This window comes from Coloeus monedula (assembly GCF_965178545.1).
Source record: "Coloeus monedula genome assembly, chromosome: 8".
NCBI classification, from domain to species: domain Eukaryota; kingdom Metazoa; phylum Chordata; class Aves; order Passeriformes; family Corvidae; genus Coloeus; species Coloeus monedula.
Window position 1 is genome coordinate 15,792,575 of NC_138788.1, and position 12,946 is coordinate 15,805,520.

General features: G+C 37.1%; 1 protein-coding gene across 12 annotated transcripts in view; it reads left to right on the plus strand.

Moving 5' to 3' along the window:
• The window catches only part of KCNMA1 (potassium calcium-activated channel subfamily M alpha 1), a 439,539-nt gene that overhangs the window by 247,541 nt on the left and 179,052 nt on the right, over positions 1 to 12,946 (plus strand). For all 12 annotated transcript variants that reach the window (XM_082286462.1, XM_082286463.1, XM_082286461.1 and 9 more), the window contains 2 exons: positions 8,655 to 8,748; positions 9,695 to 9,806. In XM_082286462.1, coding sequence (XP_082142588.1) covers positions 8,655 to 8,748; positions 9,695 to 9,806 — 206 coding nt within the window. The remainder of the gene's footprint in view (positions 1 to 8,654; positions 8,749 to 9,694; positions 9,807 to 12,946) is intronic.

Consider the following 12,946-nt stretch of genomic DNA (forward strand, 5'->3'; position numbering starts at 1 on the left):
TTGAGTAGTCAAATAGTATTTAAATGTGAATAATGTAAGAAGACACAAGAAATGGTCACAACGTTATCCTCAGCTATCAGGCCATAACTATCTACAAAATTCGGTGAGAAAGGGATTGTTCTGCGTTCATCTCCTTCACTCGCTCCAGGTGCGCAAAACCTCAGAAAAATATCTCTAAGTAGTGATGTAATGATCCCATAGAGTTTTATGGACCCAAGTCTTAGGGCTGTGACAGCAGATTATATGGCACTTCTCCTACGGGCAAAATGGGTCTTCACCTCGCTGTCACTAATGCCTTGTTCCAGTGATCCAGCTGGCTGCCCTTCCTTATTGGGAAGGAAACCAACTTCACTCTGCCTGCATTTCCTGCAGCACTAACTGAAAATGCTGGCAGCAAAAGTTCCCCAGTGGTGCACCACTTACACAAAGTAATTTAGAAGATACTTGCCATCAAAAACTTTATTGGTGCTATGACTCAAAGAAAGGCTTTCTAAACTGATATGCATTTACCAAAGCATCTTGCATTTAGAAGATTATAAATACTGTGAGAAAATAATTTTTTTCTTACTGTGGGACTCACTGGGTTAATAAATGAAAGCCACTTGAAGTAAGAAAAAGTATGTTATGCTCTCTGTCCTTTTTAAGATGTTCGACATCTTTGATTCTAAATTAGTTTTGGTGATTTGTTTTAATTGTGGTATTTGTTCCCCGAGGTATATATTTGATAGACATCTGTGTCAATAATTTTGCTAGATGTTCATGCCTGTTTCAGTAAAGAAGATTTTAACTGCTTATTCCCTTCTGTGTGACTAAACTGTAGTTAAAGGAGCAAACTGTTCTGCATTGAATGAAAATTGCTTTTACTAAATGGTACATGTGGCTTTTCTATAGTTTTACTTTAGTACGTCACTGATACACAGTTAAAAAGCCCAACCATAACACCTTAATTTTCTTTTTTGCTGTACAGAATATGTATTGAAAGAGTGTAAAAAGACACTGTCATATCAAATTTATTTTTTTACTCTAGACTTCATAAAATTTGGTTTGCTCTAGAAGTAAATTTGAGGGAATTCAACATTACAGAGGAGCTTCCAGTAAAACAAAATAGTTTGAAAAAAAAAAAACCCCACCAAACCACTGTAGCACTGTTCTTTTGAACAAAGAAAATTTACATGCCCAAATTAATACGTATTAATTGCATTGAAATGCAGTTTGAAAGCGGAAAGTGAGTGGAATCTCTTCAAATGATGCAATACCAATGAACTTCTAAGTATTGGGTAGTTTCTCTCAAATATTTATATGTTTGTGTTATTTATGCTTTAGCAGCATCAGCTGGTATTTCTGTACGTAACTATAATTAAATTTTAAAATTTATTCTCATCAGTGGACATTCCTTCTGTTAGAAACTGCATATTTTACTGGTTTCTTAATGTAATGTACTGTTGTGCAGTTTGAAAACTGTCATGAATACAGGAAATAGAACCTACCTATTTTTCATATGATCAGTTTTTAAGTTTTATATTTTATTTCATTAATACTAAGAATTGATTTACCAAAATATGAGTATCGACCTAATATCGATATCCAGCTGAGACGGACACAAACTCTGTAACAGTTTAGAGTTAGAAAGTGCATGTTTTATTTGGCGCCAGGCACTGCGTGGGATGGCTCCCTAAGACACAGGGCCCCGATCCAAGCAAACACAAAGCTTTTTATTTACAAAAATGATGACTATCCAAAATACAAATGCATATTCATAACATTAACACCTCCCATTCTCTGCTTCGTATGGAAATGAGCTTAAATGTCATTAAGCATGAGTAGTGTGTGTCCTGAATGGAGTTGGTGGTCTTGAATTGGGTCAGTGGTCCTAAGGAAGATGAAGTAACTCATCTTCCTCAGTTTGACCTTTTTGCTTCTCTGAACTTTAACAATCCTAATTACTTTAGTGGCCTCTAAGTTTCCTCTTGCGTGACTTTTGAAGGGGTTCCCACCAAGGGAGGAAATTGGTCATTGTCCTTGTTCCCTACACCAACTTTTATCAATGTTTCTATTCCTCATTCTAAGCACAGCTGAGCAAACATACAAATGACAGATCATCAGTTATTTGGTAATCAGTTACTAACATCTTAAAACCCATTTCAGGTCCAGCTTTCTTAACTATTTTAATTAACTCTAGCTGGGCCCAAATTCCTTCCTATTCTAAGTAATTTCAACACAGCTAGCCTATAACTAAAATCTTTGTTTTTTCTAAATCTATGTTTCAGAATTAAAGTATATTTTTATCTATTTTCAGTAATAGATTTGGCTTTTCCTCCACCATTCAGAAAGCCAATTTGAAAAAATTGAAATTGTAAATTAGGAAAATTCTCTGAGTTTCTAGAAGTTTCAATAACTTCTTAAAGTTCCAAAGTTGTAGCAGGCCATGGTAAGATATTCTCATTAGTACTTTCGTGAAGTTACGGTAGAAGTAAATTTCTTCTGTGGTGGTTTACGAAAGCTTTACATACATATCTTCAAAACACTTGACAAAATGTAGCTAGATTAATATGTCTTAAAATTAACATTTTCCCTTTTTAAAAAATATACATAGGTAAGAATTGGCATCCATCTTAGTCTTTGCATGTCTTGTCATTAAAATGAGACAAAATAAAAGAGAAAAAAAAGGCAAAAACCCATTAGGAGCAGTCTGACATGATGTGCCAAAAATACAAGAATCCACTTTCATACCTAGGAAGAATGAGAACTGTAAATTGCATATTGTATAGTTATTTCAAGTGCTGAATTGGGTGCACAAAAGCTTTCCCATTATTGTGGGGAACATTTTATGTAAAATCATTCAGGATAGCCATCACTATGATTGCAAAGCTGGTCTAAAGTCTGAATGAACATAGAACTCCTTTTCCTTACTTCTGTGTGGTCATAATGGCAGTGACTGCACTGTGACAGAGATTGTTACTTCGTACTAAGGCTCTGATCTGAAGTTTGCAGTGGGCTTTACAGCTCCTGTGAAGAGGTGAAATGATAAAGTAAAAGCTACTCAAGATATTTTCAACTGTGTTGCAATTTCAAAAATCCTGGAAATATATGAAGGCTCCTGTGGGAACTTTCATATTAATATACTCACAGAAACAATTTCAGAAAACATTAAAAAGCATTTTTTCCCCTCTCCCATTCGTTTTATGACTATTCGACAAATAATTCCAGTAGAAACATTTCAATGCATTAGAAACATTTTAAGCCAACCAGAAATAAGCAAGAGTAATAAATACATGATGTAAACTGGTGACAAAAATAGTTCTTTAAACAGCAGTAAATTCTTTTTAATTGAAGTGACAAGTGGTACATTCTGTGGTAAAAGTGTCATGCACAGTGTTGGCTTCAGTGTTGATTGCAACACAGCTTTAAGGATGCTGGGAACACCTGGTCAAAATTTTGCCCCATCTATGTATGGAATTATTTTGTTACCACTCTTGTAGTCACTCTTGCTCATTGAAGCAGTTTATGCCTTTTATAACTGTACAATTGGGCTTTGTAACTACTAGATTTGCTGTAAAAATTGTATAGATAATCGAAGATGCTCTTTCAAAGTACTTAAAAATGAGAGAATCATAGATTCATTTATCTTAAAAATAACCTTTAAGTTCTCCACCAAACCATGTCTCTAAGTGCCACAACTATACGTCTTTTAAATACCTCCAGGGATGGTAACTCAACCGCTTCCCTGGGCAGCTTCTTTCAATGCATGACAATGTTTCAGTGAAAAATTGTTTCCTAATATCCAATCTAACCTTCCCCTGGCAAAACTTGAGGCCATTTCCTCTTGTCCTGTCCCTTATATTTGGGAGAGGAGGTCGACCCCCACCTTGCTACAACCTCCATCTAGGGAGTGGTAGAAAGTGATAAGGTCCTTCCTGAGCCTACTTTTCTCCAGGCTGAACAACCCCAGCACCCTCAGCCCCCTTGTGCTCCAGACCCTTCACCAGCTGTTGCCCTTCTCTGGACTTGCCTCAGCCCCTCACTGTCTTTCCTGCAGTGTGAGGCCCAGAGCTGGATGCAGCTCTTGAGGTGTGGCCTGACCAGTGCCAGGTACACAGAGATGATCCCTTCCCTGGTCCTGCTGGCCACACTATTCCTGTTACAAGCCAGGGTGCCATTGGCCTCCTCGGCCACTTTGGCACATGCTAGCTGTTGGTGGAGTGGCTGTTGATCAGCAACTTCAGGTCTGTTTCCAATGAACAACTTTACAGCTGCTCTGCCCTAGCCTGTAGCACTGCATGGGGTTGTTGTCACCCAAGTGCAGGACAAGGCACTTGGCCCTGTTGAACCTCATGCAATTGACCTCAGTCTGTGGATCCAGCCTATCCAGATCCCTCTGCAGAGCCCTCATACCCTCTAGCAGATCAACATTCACACCCAGCTTGGTGTCATCTGTGAGCTTACTGAGGGTGCACTCAGTTCCCTTGTCCACATCATAGATGAAGATATTAAACAGGACTAGCTGAGACTTTAGTGACATTAGTGACCAGACACTAGCTAGATTTGACTTCATTTAGTGCACTGTTTGGGCTCAACCATCCAGCCTGTCTTTTACCCAGGTAGTCCAAGCTATGAGCAGCCAGTTTCTCCAGTAGAATGCTGTGGGAAGTGATGTCAAAAGCTTGACTAAAGTCTAGCTAGACAGCCTCCACAGCCTTTCCATCATCCACCAAGCAAGTTACCTTGTCATAGGAGATCAGATTGGTCAAACAGCACTGCCTCACATAAACCCAGGCTGGCTGGACCTGATCCCCTGCTGTCCTGCATGTGCTCTGTGATGGCACTTAGATGTTCTGCTGTATGACCTTCCCCAGCAGCAAGGTCAGGCTGACAGGCTTGAAGTTGCATGAATCCTCTTTCTGATCCTTGTAGATAGCTGTCATATTTTCTAACTTCCAGTGAGGTGGGGCCTCTCTAGTTAACCAGAACTGCTGATAAATGATGCAAAGTGACTTGGTGAGCACTGCTGCCAGTTTGCTCAGTACCTTTGGGTGGATTCCATGCAGCCCTCTTGACTGGTGTCTAAATGGAGTAGTATATAACTGAGCATTTCCCCTTGGATTATGGGGGCTTCATTCTGTTCCCCATCTTCTTCCAGCTCAGGACTCTTGGCACCCAGAGAAAACTGGTCTTGATATTAAAGACTGAGGCAAAGCAGGTATTAAGTACCCCAGCTTTCTTCTCATTCTTTGTCACTATGTTTTCCCCCATATCCAATAAAATATGGAGATTCTACTTAGCTGTCCTTCTGTTGCTAATATATTTCTAGAAACATTTTTTATTGTCTTTTATGCCAGTAAGCAGATTAGGTTCTAGTCAGGCTGTGGCCCTTCTAATTTTCTCCCTGCATAACCTCGCAACACCCTTGAAGCCTTCCTGAGTTGCCTGGCCCTTCTTCCAAGGATGATGCACTCTGGCCCTGAGTTCCAGCCAAAGCTCTGTTCATCCAGGCTGATGATCTTCCCTGCTGGCTTGTCTTCTGGCACATGAGAATGGCCTGCTTCAGCACATTGGAAAACTCCTTCTTGAAGCATGTCCAGCCTTCCTGGACTCCTTCACCCTTCAGGACTGCACCCGAAGGGTCTTTCTCAACCAGCATCATAAATAGGCCAAAGTCTGCCCTCTGGGAGTCCAACATAGCAGTTCCACTGACCCCCCTCGTTATTTCTCTGGGAATCAAAACCTGTCATTTTGTGATTTCTGTGCCCAAGACAACCTCCAGTCTCCATGTCACCATGAGTCCTCCTCTGTTCAGAAAAGCAGCTCTGGTGGGGTGCCCTCCCTAGCTCACTCATTTACCAGATGTGCACTTCAGTTGTTGGGCTATTGATCCTGCCACTTTTTTAGGGGAGGAGCCCATTGTGTTTAGAGTTCCATCATTACTTTATTTTTTATTCAGTTATATTAAATTCTTCCTGTCATTGCTAGTATGCTATTTCATTGATGTCATCATAGTTTCTCCTGTCTTTTTGTGATATAAATGTGTGAAACCATGCTTACATGGAAGGGGAGTAAAAACATTTCTAACAGTCTGTTGGCTTCTTCAAAAATGAAACTTTTGCTGCACTGCAGGGGTAAAATCCTGTAGGACATGCCATGTAATTTTAATATAAACCAGGGAGTTTTGTTAGTGTTGTTACTGGTCCTGGAGATCCCAGTACACTACTAAGAAGTATAGCACTTCTGGTTTTGGGAAACTTGATGTAAGGACGAGTTTCAAATTGGCTTCCTTTCTGCAGTAGGCTGAATTGTGCAATGATAAACATTAGTGGACATATTTTTCTGTCAGCTCAAATGTGGGCTACTGATGAAAACAAAGCAAAAAAAATCCAAACTGAAAATTTGATTGGAACATTTAAAATCTTTTATAATCCGTCTGTGAAAAAATTAATAATTTGTTCAGTGTTATGCCTTTTTAAAAAAATGATCATTTAAAATAAAAAAGAAAGGATGCTGTGTTTGTCTTTGAAATGGATAACTTAAACACTGAAAGAGAGGAATGATCTCTGAAATGAAGGAAGCTCAAAGGATATGACTAGCAGAAATAGCGGTTTTGGTGTTGGGTAAACAGAAGTCCCAAATCAGAATTGTGGTCCATTGTGCTAGGGGTTTTGCAAACAAAATGAAGATGCATTATTAATTAGCTAATTTGTTAAATCTTGCAGGTTTTTCAAAAGGACAGTGACACAAAAGTACAGCTGTTAGCTGCAACCTTAGCTGACCTTAACTAAAAATTGCTCTCTATCCTTGTTATAAGCCTCTGCAATTCCATTAGCTTCAGTGAGTTTCTACAGCTTTCATGGGAACCTAACCTGGAATTAAGAGTTGGTGCAGGGCTGTTCCTCTGTACTTCCTGTTGGTAGGGTGCATTGTGACTCAGTGTGTAGCCTATCTTATTTTGACAAGATCCTTTGTTCTCATTAGTGCCATACAGAAAATGATCCAGTTGGGTTCTCAGATTACATCCACTGTTTTTGTAGCTAAAGCTGTATTTGTAAAGTATGAGGTACTGTCTGCTGTCCTATATGTTAACATTTGGCTTCTCTTCCCTTCTGCCTGCTCTTGTAAATCAATTTTATTTGATCTATAACAGAAGTGTCTCATAACTTAAATGTCTTTTCAAATAGCCTTTGGAAAACAATTTTAATAAAATTTCCTGTAGCACTGAATCTTCTTAAAATACAAAGCCATTGCACATCAAGGAGAATTTTGCTGTATACATTCATGCATCTAGAGACAGGAGAGAGCATGCTGTAATTAACTTGTTCGACCTGAAATGTATACAAGGAATGGAAAATTTGGCTGCATGTGTAATGACCTGGTAGTCCAGGTAATTTCCTTTATGCCTTAAGTTAGGTAACTGACATTCATAACGCATAGAATCTTGCTTGTTGAGCAGTCTAGCATTATATTTGCAGAACTACTGCTATACTAACTGGTATTATGTTCATGTTCAGTGATTTATTTGATCTAGAAAGCCAAAAAATTTCTGCTTTTCTAAAAGAATGTTTTCTAGGGCTCCAAATGATCAAATGATCTACATGTTCTAGTTTCCCTCTATTACAGTTGTGATGAACACATGATCATTTGCAATATATGTGCGTATATATATGTATATATTGTGGGACATTATATATATATAGTATATACATCAACATATATTGGGACATGATTTTCACTTTGGTCTATGATGACAGCATTGGACTGTAATTTCAACAACCTGTTTTAGAAACCTCACAAATAAATCACTGATGATACTTGTGGAAGTTACCACCTTCCTTAGATAAGAGTGTATTTATAAAGTACCAGTTTGTATAGAGTAAGCTTTGGATCTGTCCCACTGTCAAATAGAGCATAAAATAATAAGCTAAAATCTGCAATGGCTGCCTGACACACACAAGGGTATTTTAATTAACCTGCATGCAGAAATTAACCCTTAGAGTACTGCTTCAAATTCTTCAATTTATTTTGTTATTTAATTTTACCAGTGGGCTATGCTGCTTTTCTACTCAGTTCATAGTACTGTACATAAAGTACATTAAGTAGCCATACAAAAAAAAAAAAAAAAACAACAAAAAAACAACAAAGTGAGAAAAAGAAAAAAAAAATCCAATCAACCTGTTATAAACAAGGGATTCTACAAGACTAAGTGCTCCAGGTTGCTAATGGGCAATGTATTCCTAAGCAACTAATTTTTTGTTAAAGGTTTTATCTTATGACATGAATCAAAAGCATGTAATGTTTCACTGTACCTGTGTGCTTGTTAGGTTTCTTCCTAAAGTATCATAGGTGTGTCTCCTTTAGAAAGAAGTCAGTTCTTTAAGGGTTAATGTGAGGTTAAGCTATCCTGAGGTATTCTCCTGCTTGTCCTCTCCTAAAGGTATCTGCATGTTAATTCTCAAATATTACCTGAACAGGTGAATATCAACACTGTATGAATGACTAACTGAATGAATGAAATAATTCTTTTGAAATGCTTGCTTGTATCTTGTAAAGGACTGGAAAACAGAAACATGATTTCTGAATCAAGGTCTTTAATGAAATGCATACAGTTCTCAGCGGAGTAGAAACTCCTATACTGAAAACTTATTCTGATTTCTCTTTCTTTCAAATAGCCCAATAGAATCCTGCCAGAATTTCTACAAAGATTTCACATTACAGATCGACATGGCTTTCAATGTGTTCTTCCTACTCTACTTCGGCTTGCGTGTAAGTAGTGTGTCTCTGGTAGCAGGAGGCGGGGAGGGAATGCAACTGTTATATACGGCAATTGAAATAGAGGTTGTATTTTCTTTGAAAGAAATCATCATCTTTAACTCAAAAAATATGAACACTGTTTTGAAATGTGTGAGTCAAAGTTTTAAGACTTAGATAAGTAAAACTGCTCTGTTAAATATCTTCATGATACAGGTTTTTTCCTTTATTTGTGTATTTACATTTCATATTTATATAAAGCAAATATTTTAATTAATTTTTAATAGTTACTCAAATGTGAATAGTAATTTGATCTTATTTAAGCATTTGACCTTATTTAAGCACACAGGCAAAGTTCTAACTATGATGTCCTTGGCATCTAAGTTTGCCAGTTTCCCTGGACTGATTTCTGTAGTCAGGAGAGAGAAATGACCACATCCATGGCACAATTCAAAAGATTGAAATGCTGCTACAGTCCTCAACTATGCCTTGTAGGAGTCATCCTGCTGATCTCTGGACAGATAAAAATGGGACTTTGTAAATTGTCCTGTATTTAGAAATCTTTGAGCAGAAAACACATGATAAACTACTACCAACATATTTGGTGTGCTAGAACAAAGATGATATACTTAGAAATACTTCATACTTGCCGACACTTTTCTAATATTACTGATACATTGTCAATTAATGTGGAAAAATATTTTCAGCAGATATTACAACTGATCACGTAGATGATCTCTCTCTTCAGTTTGACCTTTCATTTTAATTTCAGTGTGATTATCAAGCAATGCACAATACAGACTTCTTTCCAGTGAGACATGTTGTTTTGTCTGGACTGACCTAAAACATCAGTTACTACACTAACTTTTGAGTTTAGTATTTTAGAGCTGATACCTGCAATCAGTATGAGAATAATCTGATTCCTTTCATCTTTTCCCCTCTTTTATTTTTTTCTTTCCAGTTTATAGCAGCCAATGACAAGCTATGGTTTTGGCTAGAAGTTAACTCAGTGGTAGATTTCTTCACGGTCCCTCCAGTGTTTGTGTCAGTATATTTAAACAGAAGTTGGCTTGGTAAGTACAATAGTTGTACCTTTAAAAAGCTTGTTATAAAACTACTTCAACTTTGCACATTTTGGTGGAAAATTTTTTCATCTTGCATCATTGTGTAAATAGAAGAATGTTACCAAAGTTGTTTTTGAAGTTAATTTTAAGCAGAAATGTGGGTTTTTTCAGAAAAAGCACTTACTAGATCTCTTTTGTTTTCAATTCATTAATATAATCTTCTACTCTAAGTGGTGGAGAACTCCATTTTGGAAGTACTGTGTAACATGAGGCTGCTTTTATCAAACAGTGAATTTGATTTGTTGTCTCAGCTTGCAACCTGAACAGGTGATCCAGACCATTCCTTCACTGAACTGGATTGCCATGAGTCATTGTCAGCAATGAAATCAGTACATTTTCATTGCATTTTTTGAGCCAATGTGGCTAAATTTTAAATACAATGAAGTGACTGATTTGGGAGATACATTTAGACACTCAATATTTTTGTTGGACTGCAAGGAATGCATTAGAAAAGGTATGGCACATGTAAGAGGGAATACAAAATGAAACAGAGGATCCTTAATTGAAGTACATCCATAACATGGCAAATGAAGTTTCTTGTACAAGATGTTATATGCTTGTTATATGCTCTCTCATTAGGAAAAATGAAGGGTGAATGTTGTGATTTTTTATTCAGAGAAAACTTCCTAAAAATGGCATACTTTGTGGATGGCATGTCTTTAGACAACATATGAAAACTCATGGTTTGGCAATTCATTCCTCCAGAAATACAGGCACTCATTGTCCCTGAAAACTGAAGAGAGTGGTTATCTTAAATGTTTCATATGGAAAAGAAAATAAACCAGAGGGTCTTTAATAGTCTTACAATATTTTCGTCTTAATACAGAAGTGCAAAGATACAAAAATTATTGATGAATTTCTGTTTTATGGAAAGAGATCAATAAATTTATAAACACAGTAAAGGTCACATAACTGTTTCCGTGGTTTTTAGTATGCCAGAGAAGAAAGCAGTAAAACAGCCAGAAAAGATCACTGCACATCCTCATATGATTACTCTCTTCATCACATATCACTTCTGTCATATATGGAAAACTAAGTAAGGCTTTTTGAAAGAGAAAATGTCATACAGTTCTATATTATGACAGGAAATAAAATTTAAAAAGAAGGTATGTAAGTAAAAAATGTGCTTATCCTTGAAAGAAAATTGCTGATTTCACTAGCTGTAAGTTAATCTCATTAATCTTGCATTATATGAATTGAAGAGATGCATTTTCAACTTGTATGTGATGTATCAGTTTCCCAAAACTTTGAGTTTGAAATCCTTGGAGATGAAGGTTATCTGAGAGAATAAATAGAATCACAGGATCCATTGAAAAGGAATACGAGATGAGAAAGTTGCAAGACCACAAACTCTGGGAAATGAGGCAGAGATAATTATTTGGAATGAATACCCTTCATGAAAGTGACTGCATAATTGACTGACTCATGGTGACACAGCAATCCAAGTAACAGTACTGACAGGGATAATGAGAGAGTTTGCACATTTAGCACTTTCTGCTGCATAGATTTTAAAAGTTTTATGTCAGTTTGCAGCAAGAGTTAAGCACTCATAGGGTTGAAAGGATTTCCCTATCTCTTAATTCCACCAACATCACTTTATCTTGATTTCTTGTTTGTAGCCCCACTTTGCCCGTTTCCTCATGGAATCCTCCTGAGACATTTATCCCCTGCTGAGGCAAAAAACTGAGGTGTTTTTTTAATGTAGTCATCTTAGGAGTAACATATTTACAACGCTTTTGCTTTGCACCTGTTTCCAAAGGGGTTTTCATTTTAGATAAATCATCCTTAGTGAAATCATTCACTTATTCAAAAATGTGAATTTTTTGGATTCCTAACATAGCTCTAATTTAGATAAGCAAGGTATTTTGAGAAGCTGCAATGAAAGAATTTTTAAGTAAATATGTCGAAGTGTATTAATGAAGAGTGTGTATTCCTTTACACCTTTGAAAGAGATGGCCAAATTTACTGTCTGTGGAGCTCAAATACTTTGGACATACTTGTAGGTAATACAGTGGTAGGACTGAGTGTGTGAGTAGGGGGAAGGGAGAGTGTTTAGATCATATTATTTACAGTTTCAGGTTAGGTGCCTACTTTGCCTTTTTCTTTCATATAAATTTTGTAATTGGGAGAGATATCCCTCTGCTGAGGGGGATTCAGAACATGTGAGTTGTGGGTTTTGCATCAGTTGTCCCTATGTGTATGTAGGATTAGCAGGGAGATTTGCCTTTTAGTGAGGCAAGTAAATAGGGAGTGCTTTAGGTTAGGCAATGTGAAAATCATTCAACATTGGCACACTAAGAATTTCTGAATGATTTAGCAGGTTTCCTTTGTATGCTTTAGATTTCAAGATCATTTAGGAGCTGGAATATAATGCACCATCTGGAATGTATTGTGCATCAGGGTCTTTTCCAGCATATTTCATTTTTGATTCATGTCAATCAGCTGTAATGAGTTCATTGAAGTAGTTGGCAGGATTGAAGTCCCCAGCGTGGTGCTCTGAGTGCCCAGTTCCATAAGAGCTGTCCTGGTTTAGTTGACTGACTAGTATCAGTGTAAGTTTTATAGACACACAGTTTAAGCAGTATTTTAAAGAAACCAAACTATCCCAAATAAAAAGTAAACTTTGCCTTTGGAGCAGTAAGTGCTTACAGAAAGATGTGAAGCATAGCAGAGGATGTGCTCTGAATGTATCATCTGTTCATGTAGTGGAAAGCCAGTGGGTTTTTTCTGTTCTTATGCTAGTTCAGAAATACCATCATTCACCTATTTCATAGCTCGTAGTATGTGAAGCCTTCTCCTTTCCCTGCTACTCTTTTGTATTCAGCTGTTTGTAACATATTTTTGTATCTTGAAATGCTGTATATGAATTAAATTTTCAATTAGTATTCATAAAGGATGTTGTTTCAAATCTAGTCTTCCACCTCGATTCCAGTTTGCAGACAACATTTGGTATTGAAGGACAGATCAGATTACGCTTTTCCATCAAAAAGTTTCTAGGAATGTCATTATGATTAATCTCTAAAGTTAAGCTGAAGGCAAAACAACACTTCAAACGTGCAAAATATCAAATTTTTAGATTTCGTAAATCC